The sequence below is a fragment of the Salvelinus namaycush genome, chromosome 6 (assembly GCF_016432855.1).
Source record: "Salvelinus namaycush isolate Seneca chromosome 6, SaNama_1.0, whole genome shotgun sequence".
NCBI lineage: Eukaryota > Metazoa > Chordata > Actinopteri > Salmoniformes > Salmonidae > Salvelinus > Salvelinus namaycush.
In genome coordinates this window covers 32,644,390-32,660,241 of record NC_052312.1, presented here as the reverse complement: position 1 = coordinate 32,660,241, position 15,852 = coordinate 32,644,390, and the positions used below count along the sequence as shown (strand labels likewise).

The 15,852-nt window shown below is 43.8% G+C and overlaps 1 protein-coding gene across 1 annotated transcript in view; it reads left to right on the top strand.

Moving 5' to 3' along the window:
- Positions 1-15,852, top strand: part of LOC120049073 (dedicator of cytokinesis protein 4-like) — a 110,049-nt gene that overhangs the window by 25,173 nt on the left and 69,024 nt on the right. The window contains exons 9-12 of the mRNA XM_038995322.1: positions 6,042-6,123; positions 6,272-6,332; positions 6,543-6,675; positions 7,185-7,273. Coding sequence (XP_038851250.1) covers positions 6,042-6,123; positions 6,272-6,332; positions 6,543-6,675; positions 7,185-7,273 — 365 coding nt within the window. The remainder of the gene's footprint in view (positions 1-6,041; positions 6,124-6,271; positions 6,333-6,542; positions 6,676-7,184; positions 7,274-15,852) is intronic.

Here is a 15,852-nt window from a genome sequence, read left to right as displayed (position 1 = left end):
TGCCGTGCCGTTTGAAATGTATTTTAAGCACACTACCTATAAGATAGTTCTCTTATTGAGAAGTAAGTGTGCTTAGCACTATATCATAGCTGTCGCTCAGTTGCTTGATAAATATAAACGTAACCCCCCACAAAACATAGAATCGTTTGAAAGACTATATCATTCATGTGATTCTTACCCTTGATATAGGCTTGATGGAATTGTGCATCTTCTAGCCCAGAGACATGAGAAACGCGACGCATCCAACTCATCCCAGCCGACTGTCACGTTATATGAATACGTTTCTCTCTATGCAAGCAGCGCTTTATCTTATCTCGTCTTAACTAATTACTTTCTCCCCCTCTCTCTTTTTCTCTCTCTCTCTCTATCTCTGGCTGGGGGCTGTTCAGCTGTCTACAGCTGTTGTCCTCCATTGTTCCTCCATTGTCTGGAAGCTCTGAGTGGCCGCTGAGTTCATCTTCCTCCCACCTATGTTGTCTTGAAGGGGAATCTGGACGCATCCCAAATGGCACCCGCTACTTTTGACATAGGGCTCTGGTCAAAAGTAGTGCACTATATATGGGAATTAGGGTGCCATTTGGGACGTGGACTCTGTTTTCTTTTTGGCTGTTTTCCAAGGCTTTTTTCCCTCAACCTGGCTGACAGCCAGTTAATTAGTCCTTATGGTGTTGTGTTGGTTCGGGGTTTGACTGGAGCCAGATGGGGGTCCGACCTGCTCTTTCTCGACCACAGCTAGAGGAAAGAGAAACCATGCCAGCACCACCAGCTCAGCAGAAGCCCTCATTCAGAGTCAGACATGGCATCTGTGTTATATCTAATAACCCTAGCATGGATGCAGGTGCGCACACACACACACACACACACACACACACACACACACACACACACACACACACACACACACACACACACACACACACACACACACACACACACACACACACACGACTACAACCACTCTGAAGAGTGGATGACACTGACAAGCCATCCAGACACCACTCTCTCTCTCTCTCTCTCTCTCTCTCTCTCTCTCTCTCTCTCTCTCTACTGAGCAGTTCTGTCAACATTCACTCAAGCCCCTGTCTCTCTGCTGTCATAGAAACGAATGGGTTCCCTCTCCTCTTCCACGCTCTGGTCAGTTTTAACAAGACTAGGGATGGATGGATGAGTGGAAATGGGGCACTAGCTGCTGTCTACACAAACATCTAGTGTTAGAGCAGCCAGGAAAACAACAGCAGTCCAATGAGAACTGTCACAGATGGTGTAGTGGGGACACGTTCCCTGATAGCTTGGATGTTGATTGGTATGTTTGGAATTGGTAACAACACTTATTTTCAATGTGTCTGGGTCAGTGGCGGTTCTGGCTTGTATGGCTCCCTGGGAACCCCTCCCCCAATCCCGCTAACACACAAAAAAGCACCATTCTGCACTAATGGTCCTTTTTATTCAGACATTGGAACAACACAAATTAATAATCATAACATTTAAAATTTATGTAAATATAAAAACATATACAAAAGTAAGACTCATAAATATCAAAAAGAAGTTACAAAGACAAATAGAAACAAATTTGTGTTGATTTGGCACTTGAGCAGCAATACAATACCCATCCCCCAACACTGTCAACCAAGAGTCAAGACTAATCCAATTCACCTTGGTGGTGTGCAGACTGGTTTTATGTTATTAACGATTTGGCATAAACCAGAAAAAAATGCAACAATGTGTCTGTGAAACTATATATTCACAGTATTATGAATGAATGTATGAGTTTATTTGGTAGTATTTCGTAATGTGACTGATTTTACTAATTGCATTAGTACTGTCCAAAGTTAGAGGTGCGCTATTTGATAGATTCCCCCGCTCCCCCTATCTCAGGCTTCCAGTGGGGAGACCTGAGGTCAACCTACCATCGCCCCCCTCCCCATCTCGTACTTCTGAGTGGGAGACCTTCCCAGGCAGTAGCCTGCCTAGCTCACAAACTAAAATCAGGGCGCCCACTCCGACAAGGTTAATTGACCCACAGTCTCACACGGTGACGTGCAAGTGACGTGACGTGCAAATGAGCGATAGAAAACCGATCGCGCAAATGTCACCATTCCCAAATCATTTGCGCGGGCGCCCCGTGCTGCCCCCGGCGACATGCCGCCATGGACGGCAGCCCATGTCGCCTATACCTAAATCCGCATCTGGTCTGGGTCCTCTATGAGACACACTCTCACAATGCTTCCCTCTGTGTTTGTCTGTGAGTGTGTGGGCCATATTGTGTGGCTATACGATAGTCCCTCAGACTGATTCAGACAGTCCACTGTGGAGTGATATCCCGTCTCCACTTCCCCTGGAGACTCTGTATAGAATGGTTCATTTACCTAGCCTTCAACACACACCAGCCAGGTCATTCTGGCCAACGCTCATGTCTGGATCTCTTTCCTAATGCAATCATCGATACCAGGGGAGGAAAGAATAAATGCTCCGAGCACTGCAGAGGTACTACGTGATGAGCGGGAGAGAGAGAGGGAGGGAGAGAGGGAGGGAGAGAGGGAGGTAGAGAGGGAGGGAGAGAAGCCATTCATTATATTTAAATGAATCTGCTGATAGGCAGTGATATGGTCCCACTAGAGACCTGCTAGTGGTCTGAAGCAACCTGATCAGCAGCCTTGCAGCTGTGTGTGTGTGTGTGTGTGTGTGTGTGTGTGTGTGTGTGTGTGTGTGTGTGTGTGTGTGTGTGTGTGTGTGTGTGTGTGTGTGTGTGTGTGTGTGTGTGTGTGTGTCGTGGGGCTCAGGGATCTGTATGCACTGGAGCGGCTGGTAATTGGAGGATGAGGTTTCAAAAATGTAGTGTTAATTAGAGATTGGAGAGGATGGGTGCGAGTGCACGCGTGTGTGACTCCCATGCTTAATGCATAGGAATCTGTCAATCTCCTGGTTGGCTTGCTGAATTAACAGGCTAGCTAGCTAACGGCCCATGTAAGGCTATAGCTGTAGCAGTGAGGTTGGAGTTGGCTTGCTGTCCCGGCATTACAAGGCTCTCTCTCTGCTTATCTGAGGGCTGTGAAAGTCACCTAACAGGATTAGCTGGCCGTTGGCAGCGGGATGGGACAAGTATGGCACGGGATGGTGTGTGTGTGTGTGTGTCCTCTGTCTGACAGTCACTCTCCTTCCTATCCTTTCAGCATGGAAGCATCTGAGGACAGTTCTATTATGCTGCAGTTGGTTAAATACACATTTTGTAGATGTTTTTGGAATTTGTATAAACACAATATGTATAATACGCATGCTATGTGCACTACCGTTCAAAAGTTTGGGGTCACTTAGAAATGTCCTTGTTTTTTGGTCCATTTAAAATAACATCACATTGATCAGAAATACAGTGTAGACATTGTTAATGTTGTAAAGGACTATTGTAGCTGGAAACTGCAGATTTTTGATGGAATATCTACAACCATCACTCAGCAACCATCACTCCTGTGTTCCAATGGCATGTTGTGTTAGCTAATCCAAGTTTATAATTTTAAAAGGCTGATTGATCATTAGAAAACCCTTTTGCAATTACGTTAGCACAGCTGAAAACTGTTTTTCTGATTAAAGAAGCAATAAAACTGTCCTTCTTTAGACTAGTTGAGTATCTGGAGCATCAGCATTTGTGGGTTCGATTACAGGCTCAAAATGGCTAGAAACAGAACTTTCTTCTGAAACTTGTCAGTCTATTCTTGTTCTGAGAAATTCCATGCGAGAAATTGCCAAGAAACTGAAGATCTCGTACAACGCTGTGTACTACTCCCTTCACAGAACAGCGCAAACTGTCTCTAACAGTATTGAAAGATGATTGGGAGGGCCTGGTGCACAAATGAGCAAGAGGACAAGTACATTAGAGTGTCTAGTTTGAGAAACAGACACCTCACAAGTCCTCAACTGGCAGCTTCATTAAATAATACCTGCAAAACACCAGTCTCAACGTCAAGAGTGAAATGGTGACTCCGGGATGCTGGCCTTCTAGGCAGAGTTGCAAAGAAAAAGCCATATCTCAGACTGGCCAATAAAAACAAAAGATTAAGACGGGCAAAAGAACACAGACACTGGACAGAGGAACTCTGCCTAGAAGGCCAGCATCCCGGAGTCACCTCTTCACTGTTGACGTTGAGACTGGTGTTTTGCGGGTACTATTTAATGAAGGACTGTAACGGCAGATTTGTGTAGCAGGGATCAGACCAAGATGCAGCGTAGTTAGTGTTCATCATGTTTAATAACGACAAAACCGTGAACACTACAAAATACAAAATAACAAATGTGGCAAAACCGAAACAGTCCTATCTGGTGTATAGACACAAAGACAGAAGACAACCACCCACAAACCCCAACACAAAACAGGCTACCTAAATATGGTTCCCAATCAGAGACAATGACTAACACCTGCCTCTGATTGAGAACCATATCAGGCCAAACATAGAAACAGGAAAACTAGACACACAACATAGAATGCCCACTCAGCTCACGTCCTGACCAACACTAAAACAAAGAAAACACAAAAGAACTATGGTCAGAACGTGACAAGGACGGAGGGATTTATCCCTTTTATACCACAGTTACCAGAGAAAACAAAGTTAAAGTAGACATTTACTTCTAGAAATAACATTTTTTTGTTGATATTTCAATTCATACTTTCTCCTATTTTGGTTGCTAGAGATGCAACCCAGTTGTTCATTACGAATGTTCTGTTGCCATGCTCACTGGCAATGTTATTATTCCTTGTTTGCTAACTAGTTATGGCTAACACAGTCACATCTTCTGCAGCCAGAATAAAAGCTAAATAGCGGCATTTGCGTTTGTTACTTCCATAACAATGAGCTGATGATGCCCAATTTTGCCTGGCAAAGGGCCTTCTCGTCAGGACACTTAACACTGTTCATTACGAGGAGATCACATTGCATATCAAACACTCGGCTAGAAGCTAGCTAAATAGTTTGTTGCTAGCAAACCTGCCAATATGACAGCCGAATTAAATAAGATCAGTTGCTGAGAACAGCTGGTCAAACTAGACGTTTCATGTGGGAGGATTTGACAGCATAGCGCCACTTGTGTCATGAAATTCATGTTCATCACTCACCACGTTAGGTTATTCTCCCCCAAAAAACAAATCAATTGCTAGCTAGCTAAATTTTTCTTCATTGGACCTGCGTTTACAATGTATCCAGTTTCGGTTCGTGTGCGGTTTAGCTTTCTGTAACTTTGTAGCAAGTACGGTCTTCATATGTAGGTGGATATTGCGACGTTTGCCATTTCACTGCTTTTCTTCCATGATCTATAATGTTTTTATGAATTCCCCCTTCATCTCCTTGCCATACTGCAAAATTACAATGACATCCGACATTGCAGTGTATCCCCAATGTTATTGCAAAGCGCTTTGCTTTGTTCATTCTAATCTACACTCCGTCACTTTCCTTTCCGTTGGTCGAGAGTCCAAGAACTGGGTTAGTATCGCTTCTGAAGAATTTGCTAAATTCTATGAATATTTAATCTAGTTTGGTTGAAAGGAAGCATCATTTTCTTGTGTTGTCGGACATGGAAATGAAGCATATATTTTTTCTGTGTTGCCGGATATGTTGCGTACATGTTGGGTACAATCTCGTCATGGTGCTATGGCATTAATTCTTCTTCTTCTAGCGTTATTTGCCACAGGGCTCTCTCTCTGTGAATATGGAGTAGCTTACCTCTGGGTTACCTCTTGTTGTACTCTTGTAGACTAATACACTACATCTGCTTGTACTCTAGTACACTACTAGTACACTACATCTGCTTGTACTGTAGTACACTACTAGTACACTACTTGTACTGTAGTACACTGCTAGTACACTACATCTGCTTGTATTGTAGTACACTACTCTCGTGTGGGAGTCCTGATCTAGTAGCTTACTTGTTGTTTAGCCAACTCCCCTCCTCTGTCATGTTTACTGTCATCACCAACATATATTTTATTTATGGCGTGACAATGAATAACCTCTCTTCCCCTCTTATTTCCTATTTTGTCCTCTCTTCTCCTCCTCCAGTGAGAGGTTCTTTGTCAGACTGAATAAGAACGGAGTGCCCAAGTCGCCAGAGAAGACAGAGAGACAATGCACCCTCTTTGTGGCGAGTACTGAACTTCACTGTGTCTTCTATGCACCCTAGGGGGGTATAGAAGTAGTAGTCGTTCTGCACATGACGCTTTGTCTGTTATTGTATTGAGGATACTACCATCACCCTGTGATTAAAAATGTATGTGTTTTTCTCTCTTCAGGATTTGGGGAGCAGCGATCTCAGAAAAGACGTCTACATTGTTGTTCACATTATGAGAATTGGTAGGTTCCCAGTGTATTTTCCTCTTCTTAATTAGTCAAACACTACATTTATATTGCATACATTAAACAAATGAACACAGCTCTAACACAGTAATAACATAGTATTATAGTATTGCAGTAATTATAGTTAAGTGGTAACACTCTCTAATATAGTAACTACAGAGCACTGATGTACAGACATTGACTGTGTTGTTGTTGTGTTGGTTGCAGGGCGGATGGGCGCCGGGGAGAAGAAGAACCTGTGTAGTGTCCAGTACAGACGGCCCTTCGGCTGTGCAGTGGTCAGTATCGCAGACCTCCTCACGGCAGACTCTAAAGACGACCACCTACTGAAGGTTTACGCGTGAGTCACCTTCCATCATATCGAAAGTGCATTTTACACAGACGCCACAACTCACAATACACTTCAGTACCCTCTCACAGACAATGAAATAATGTAGCAGATACATTGTTCAGCTTTCACAGTGGACGGATTGTGGTGCAACAGTGTTGACCAGCTTACACACACACACACACACACACACACACACACACACAGACAGACACACACGGAGACACACACACAGACACACACACAGACACACACACACACACGGGTACTATTACAGCACTCTAGATACATGCCCAAGGGATGATTGAAAAAGCCGTTATGGACACAGTAATGGTTTGACCTACATAGGGGCTGAAATGGGTGGACAATAGGCCTATAGTACTTAGCCCAGAGTTTTGACACTTCTCTACCTCTGTGTTTCATTGGATTTATATTATAAAGTTGCGGAATGTTATTGGGCTAATGTTATCTTGTTGACCCAAATCATGCATGACACACCGTGTTTTGCCTTTGTGTTCCAGATGTACCACGGAAAGCGAGTGGTATCAAATCCACGAGAACATCATCAGAAAGGTCAACTCCAGATACAACCTATCGGGTTCCAACACGGGTAAGGAACCGCCTCCCTTTTGTATTTTCTCACCTCACAACTAGCGGAAATATCATACCTCGAAAACTCTGCGAACTGAAAATACACGAGATGCGATGGATGGCAGTTTAATGGGAAGCCTGATTAGCTCTCTGCTGTACAGTTCCACTGTAGCTGGGTTCGTACCACGCTGCTCAGCGGGAAGCCTGCACAGCTCAATATGCATTGAACTGATATAAATAGCAATCCCCTCCATATGAAACTGACTGTCTGCCGTTCTCCCGAGCAAACAGGTTGATGGGTAGGAGGAGAACATTAGGTTTAGGCTGTGAGAGGAAATTGCAAATCGGATGGAAAGAAAGTAGATGGAAGACGGTTAAAGACATGTATGAATCTCTTTTCAAACAGGCCTAAATTATATTGTGTGTGTGTGTGTATACTTTTCTGCGCATGCGTGCGTGTGCGTCATCAATGGTTCATTTGAATAGCTATCTCGCCTTATTCTTATACGGCTTGTCTACAACAATACGATTAGTAGCTAACTGGCTTCTGTTCTCTCCACATAGAAAACACCGGGAAGGTTTGTAGGATTTGGATCTCCATAAACAGAGTCTATCTCACAGACAGATCTGCAAGTCTGCTCCTGTTTCAGCCTCAGCGCCTCAAAAGACCAGCAGTAATTGCACGAGGTGCAGTCACAACTCGGGGATTTTAATAAGCTGGTGGTGGAGGGAGCAGCAGCAACACAGTAATTACGATGACTGACATAAAGTCATTTAGCATACTGCGCTATCCGCTGCGGATTTACATGACGTCCGCATCTGAGAGTTAATAACAATAATAGTTAGTCGTCTGTTCGGACATTTTTAAACGTGTATTCTTCCATATGTAGACACATCCTGTGTGTTCTAATCCAATCAACTACATGCATTGAGCTTGTCTGATGCTTTAAGCGAACTGTTTGATTAAATAATTAAGACACGCAAATGACTAGAGGGAGTCCGACCGCAATTGATTTGAGTGTGCAGTGCTTGGCTCAGACTTGACGCGCAGTGTTAAAAAAAAAAGACTGCGAGTGACTGTGTGACTAGCACCCGCTGTCTCTCTCTCCTCCCTGCTGCAGCGGCCGCCACAGAACATCTACAGTGTGTATCACTGTAGATGTCCGTGTTGCTGAATCTGCAACGTAATTACAGCCATTTCTGACTTCAAAGTTATGTTTTACCGAAATCCCCTAATTTGTTTAGGGAAAAACATTCCCTATTCCCTCAACCCTTGCTCTCTTTAGTGAAACCTGTATGCATCGCATGCACGTGACCAATAGGACCTGACCTACAGCATATCATGATCACATCAATAAGTTGGTTATAACAAACTCTGAACACTGTAACATGTGGCAAATCAAATCGAATCAAATTGTATTGGTCACATACACATGGTTAGCAGATGTTAGTGCGAGTGTAGCGAAATGCTTGTGCTTCTAGTTCCGACCGTGCAGCAATATCTAACAAGTAATCTAACAATTTCACAACAAGAATATGAATAAGAATATGTACATAGAAATATATGGATGAGCGATGGCCGTGCGGCATAGGCAAGATGCTGTAGATGGTAACATTATATAAAGAGGCATTGTTTAAAGTGACGAGTGATACATTTATTACATCCAATTTTTTATTATTAAGGTGGCTAGAGATTTGAGTCAATATGTTGGCAGCAGCCACTCAATGTTAGTGATAGCTGTTTAACAGTCTGGTGGCCTTGAGATAGAAGCTGTTTTTCAGTCTCTCGGTCCCAGCTTCGATGCACCTGTACTGACCTTGCCTTCTGGATGATAGCGGGGTGAACAGGCAGTGGCTCGGGTGGTTGTTGTCCTTGATGATCTTTTTGGCCTTCCTGTGACATCGGGTGCTGTAGGTGTCCTGGAGGGCAGGACATCACCGAAGGTAGTTTGCCTTCGGTGATGCGTTGTGCAGACCTCACTACCCTCTGGAGAGCCTTACGGTTGAGGGCGGAGCAGTTGCCGTACCGGGCGGTGATACAGCCCGACAGGATGCTCTCGATTGTGCATCTGTAAAAGTTTGTGAGTGTTTTTGGTGACAAGCCAAATTTCTTCAGCCTCCTGAGGTTGAAGAGGCACTGTTGCGCCTTCTTCACCGCGCTGTCTGTGTGGGTAGACCTTTTCAGTTTGTCTGTGATGTGTACGCCAAGGAACTTTCCACCTTCTCCACTACTGTCCCGTCGATGTGGATAGGGGGGTGCTCCCTCTGCTGTTTTCTGAAGTCCATGATCATCTCCTTTTGTTTTTTTGACGTTGAGTGTGAGGTTATTTTCCTGACACCACACTCCGTGGGCCCTCACCTCCTCCCTGTAGGCCTTCTCGTCGTTGTTGGTAATCAAGCCTACCACTGTAGTGTCGTCTGCAAACTTGATGATTGAGTTGGAGGTGTGCATGGCCACGCAGTCATAGGTGAACAGGGAGTACAGGAGAGGGCTGAGAACGCACCCTTGTGGGGCCCCAGTGTTGAGGATCAGCGGGGTGGAGATGTTGTTTCCTACCCTCACCACCTGGGGGCGGCCCGTCAGAAAGTCCAGGACCCAGTTGCACAGGGCGGGGTCAAGACCCAGGGTCTCGAGCTTAATGACGAGTTTGGAGGGTACTATGGTGTTAAATGCTGAGCTGTAATCGATGAACAGCATTCTTAGATAGGTATTCCTCTTGTCCAGATGGGATAGGGCAGTGTGCAGTGCGATTGCATCATCTGTGGACCTATTGGGGCGGTAAGCAAATTGGAGTGGGTCTAGGGTGTCAGGTAGGGTGGAGGTGATATGATCCTTGACTATTCTCTCAAAGCACTTCATGATGACAGAAGTGAGTGCTACGGGGCGATAGTCATTCAGCTCAGTTACCTTTGCTTTCTTGGGTACAGGAACAATGGTAGCCATCTTGAAGCATGTGGGAAAAGCAGACTGGGATAGGGAGCGATTGAATATGTACATAAACACACCAGCCAGCTGGTCTGCGCATGCTCTGAGGACGCAGCTAGGGATGCCGTCTGGGCCGGGCAGCCTTGCGAGGGTTAAGACGTTTAAATGTTTTACTCGTTGGCCGCGGTGAAGGAGAGCCCGCAGGTTTTGGTAGCGGGCCGAGTCAGTGGCACTTTATTGTCCTCAAAGCGAGCAAAGAAGTTGTTTCATTTGTCTGGGAGCAAGACATCGGTGTCCACGACGGGGCTGGTTTTGTTTTTGTAATCCGTGTGACAGCAATATGGATGCAGTGGACTGACAAATAAACTCGAAACGAGGGAATGTTTGGAATAAATTTGACTAGTTGTGGAAAATACTGGAGATCAAGAAAAAGAAGGTAAGGAGCAAGTGCTGCATGCATATTGTGTATGCTAAACAGGTGCTGTTAGTTTACAATATACTTTTTTTGACCGTTTGGAACTATGCTAACAACACTAAATAAATTATTAAGTGTACCAGAGAGTCTGCAACTTTTTTTTGTAAACGCTTTAATTACAGCAAAGACTAAAAACTGTCGCATTTATTTTATTTGTGAATGCAATTTCTGAAATGGAACGGTTTAGGCCTATTTATTGTTTACGCAAATTATTCAGTGGTCGCTTTGTTATTGTATTTTAAAACTAAAATGCTTGATTTAATTTCAAATCATGAATGACTCGTATGCTGTGTGATAACATGAACGAATAAATGATTGATTGATACAGTAGCCTATATAAGTATTGAAATATAGGCCTAAGTAAGTTATGGTATTAAGACTAAACAGAATGCACTCTCAGGCCTACAGCTCAATGGTGGTTATACCAAGCTGCTATACTAAGCCTACTAATAATAATGACAGTTATTATAATGATGATATTAATAATAATAGTAATAATAACAATAAGGAAGAGAACAAGGAAAAAGGAGGGTTATTATTATTAGAAATATACTTTTTCGGACAATTTGGAACACTAAATAAATAGTAAATAATACCAGAGAGGCTGTTCTAACGAAAAAAAGTGTAAAGCTTTTTTTTTACAGCATAGCAAAGATTAAAAACAGTCGTGGTTGCTAGACTATTAAACAAACACTCAAACAGGCAACAGAAGCAGGACCTGTCTTATTTATGTAGATATAAACGCAGCAAAAAAAGAAACGTCCTCTCACTGTCAACTGCGTTTATTTTCAGCATTTGTATGAACATAACAAGATTCAACAACTGAGACATAAAGTGAACAAGTTCCACAGACATGTGACTAACAGAAATTGAATAATGTGTCCCTGAACAAGGGGGGGGGGGGTGTCAAAATCAAAAGTAACAGTCAGTATCTGGTGTGGCCACCAGCTGCATTAAGTACTGCAGTGCATCTCCTCCTCATGGACTGCACCAGATTTGCCAGTTCTTGCTGTGAGATGTTACCCCACTCTTCCACCAAGGCACCTGCAAGTTCACGGACATTTCAGGTGGGAATGGCCCTAGCCCTCACCCTCCGATCCAACAGGTCCCAGACGTGCGCAATGGGATTGAGATCCGGGCTCTTCGCTGGCCATGGCAGAACACTGACATTCCTGCCTTGCAGGAAATCACTCACAGAACGAGCAGTATGGCTGGTGGCATTGTCATGCTGGAGGGTCATGTCAGGATGAGCCTGCAGGAAGGGTACCGCATGAGGGAGGAGGATGTCTTCCCTGTAACGCACAGCGTTGAGATTGCCTGCAGTGACAACAAGCTCAGTCCGATGATGCTGTGACACACCGCCCCAGACCATGTTGGACCCTCACCTCCAAATCGATCCCGCTCCAGAGTACAGGCCTTGGTGTAATGCTCTTTCCTTCGACGATAAATGCGAATCCGACCATCACCCCTGGTGAGACAAAACCGAGACTCGTCAGAGAAGAGCACTTTTTGCCAGTCCTGTCTGGTCCAGCGACGGTGGGTTTGTGCCCATAGGCGATGTTGTTGCCGGTGATGTCTGGTGAGGACCTGCCTTACAACAGGCCTACAAGCCCTCAGTCCAGCCTCTCTCAGCCTCTCTCAGCCTATTGCGGACAGTCTGAGCACTGATGGAGGGATTGTGCACTCCTGGTGTAACTCAGGCAGTTGTTGTTGCCATCCTGTACCTGTCTCGCAGGTGTGATGATCGTATGTACCGATCCTGTGTTGTTACACGTGGTCTGCCACTGCGAGGAAGATCAGCTGTCCGTCCTGTCTCCCTGTAGCGCTGTCTTAGGCGTCTCACAGTACGGACATTGCAATTTATTTCCCTGGCCACATCTGCAGTCCTCATGCCTCCTTGCAGCATGCCTAAGGCACGTTCACGCAGATCAGCAGGGACCCTGGGCTTCTTTCTTTTGGTGTTTTTCAGAGTCAATAGAAAGGCCTCTTTAGTGTCCTAAGTTTTCATAACTTTGACCTTAATTGCCTACCGTCTGTAAGCTGTTAGTGTCTTAATGACCGTTCCACAGGTGCATTAATTGTTTATGGTTCATTGAACAAGCATGGGAAACAGTGTTTAAACTCTTTCCATTGAAGATCTGTGAAGTTATTTGGATTTTTACGAAGTATCTTTGAAAGACAGGGTCCTGGAAAAGGGACGTTTCTTTGTTTGCTGAGTTTATATGGATGGTTTATAAAGCAAGGCACATTTAACAGTTAGGCTATTGATTATAGACCTAATTAAGTTGGCGTTTCCTCTCTCCTCACTTTTCTTAGACAATTAAGGCAAGGGCTGTTTTCTCTTCTCCCAACTCCGCTGCTGCCTCTGCCGCATTGTTCTCAACACCAATATGCTGGTTAACTTTGCTATTATGCACATAGAAACGTGGTCTAGAGAAATGCGCCAATTCAACAGCGCACTGATGTGTTTCAGAACCCCGGACAGCGACCACTACCCAACGCGGGAGAAAGCACGTTTATTATAAAATAATATCATTTGTATTTGTGTTGCACCATTGTTCTTACATAATATAACCATATACAATTGTAGTACCATATCTTAGACTGATGGACTGTGCCATCCCAACAGCCTCCACAATGGATTAGTCCACTCAGACAGGTGTCTTGTGCACCATGACATATATATTTTTTTCTAGAGCTCGAGGAAAGACATTTTGGTCGACCAACAGCCTATCGACCAAACAATCGGCCAGTCGACTAAATGGGGTCAGCCCTAATAGCCCGGCGCCAGTTAAAATCCCAAATGAAAGATTGGCTTTGGAATAAATGAAGATGTTATTTGCTCAGTTGAATTGATAAGCGAGAAATTGGAATTAATTCCCAGACAAAAGTGAACTGGGGAATGATGCTAAGTAGGAGAACAATATCCTCACAGAGATCCACTTTAATCAACCATTTACTGCACTCTCTCTGACTCGATGGAGTTGAATTAATAAGTTCTATAAGATGATGTTATAATCCTTATATCAGATGCATATTGCGGTAGTATCTAGTAGTCTGTTATGTTGTTGTTGATATCAAATAAGACATGCATATTGCGATAGTATCTAGTAGTCTGTTATGTTGTTGTTGTTGATATCAGATAAGACATGCATATTTGATGTTAACTAAGAGGATGGGGATTCAGAATGCTTTTAAGATGTGTTGATTTTTCAGGAAGTTGCACAAGAGTTTAGGAGGTTTAGACATCGGGGTTATTTGTGGCAGTTTCCATGCAGGATGATATGGTCCAATAACACTTAAGTGTTCTGCTCTGCTGTATTTAATAGAATCGGTAACCATGCAGTTGATAGAGGTGTATAGCAACTTGTGATACTGTATGCTTCAATACATCACCGAAGGGGAAAGGGGATACCTAGTCAGTTGCACAACTGAATGCATTCAACCAGAAACGTGTCTTCCGTGTTTAACCCTTCTGAATCAGAGAGGTGTGTGGGGGGGGGGGGGGGGGCTGCCATAATCAACGTCCACGTCATTGATGCCCGGGGAGGAGTTGTTGTTGGGGGCTGCCTTGCTCAAGGGCAGAACGGCAGATTTTCCCACCTAACAGGCTCAGGAGTCGACCCAGCAACCTTTTGGTTACTGGCCCAACGCTCTTAACCGCCAGGCTACCTGCCACCCCGCACTTATCATGGTGTTTCTACACTGAGTGCTTCTCTTTCCATGACATAGACTGTCCAGGTGAAGGCTATGATCCCTTATTCATGTCACTTGTTAAATCCACTTCAACCAGTGTAGATGAAGGGGAGGAGACAGGTTAACACTAGAACCGCTGGGCCCCGAGGAACCCAGTTCAAGCTAAAGAGCAGTCATTCTGACTGCAACATTCTAACAGTGTAATTAATATATTTCATATATGCTATCACAAAAATAATCATTTGGTTGTGTTTATTGAAGGCCTTGGGTGACATTAGAATATGACTATTCAACTAACACGCTAGTATTTTCATTAGTTTATGTTACTGTAGGCTATATGTAAAAATATATATACGAATAAAAATGGCTAAAATTCAAGTGTTCAATCAATATAAAAATGGCTAAAATTCAAGTGTTCAATCAATTTTATTAGTGGAGTGCCATTGCTACAACGATGAAACAGAAAGCATATGCATTGGAACGTGGTAGTAGCTTTTTTTTTATATGGACAAAATAAAAATAACCCAACCACCAAGACACATGGTCAAAAGACGCGCAGTCAAATGATGGAAACGTAGCCTAAGCATCATTATAAGCGCCAAGTGGCCTTGATAAATAGTGAAACTCTGCAAAAAAAGCTATAAAGGCCTCATAATGAATATGAGTGTAGATATGACAGCAGTCAAAAATAATCAATTATTGTCCACTCGTGTTTGTGTGCATCTTCACGCAATGGCATTCGTTGGATTTAATTTCATGTTATCCCTTGTCCTAACAGTTGACCCAATTTTTAAAAAAAACTTTCAATAGTTTGACACACTTTGACACCTTTTGTTTGGTTGTAGTCTCCTATTTTCTCTTTGTGTCTTGTCATTCTTCCACACTGTTGTACCGCAACAGTTATGCGGCTGCCTTATTTTGGGCGGAGGGAGGGAGCTCCTGACTCACTTTGTTCACGGTGCCGGCCAGACTTGTCTTCTTTGCAAGCAACTTGTTCGCCAATTAAAGTGAAGTGAAGCAATTGTCCATGGGGGACATTGCTTCCCTTGCCAACGTAAAGGTGTAACAAGCCTCATCACCACATTCTCAGACACTCGTGCCTGCTGCCCAAAGTGGATATCTTCCCAGATATTGAAAGCCGTTCAACATGTACAACTACGCTCACTGTGTAGCCTATTCCAAGTAGGCCAGAGTAGACTGATAAGACAGCTTTGATTCGGTGAACTGATATAGGTAACATAACATTTTAAGATTAGGCCTATAATTAGAATGGATCAAAATAATAGACTGAACCACCCTGTTCTTCATTTGCAATTGGTGTTTACATCATTATGCATCGTTCTCGTCCTCTTGCTCATCAACTCACCCATTCTCCCCATTTCTCCCCACACACACATCGCATCACATCACATCCCATCACATGATTGAAGTAGAGTTGACGTGTCCTCTGTAGTGGAATTATTTTAAAATGCACATTTTTCTGACCCTGGCCTGTTAACCT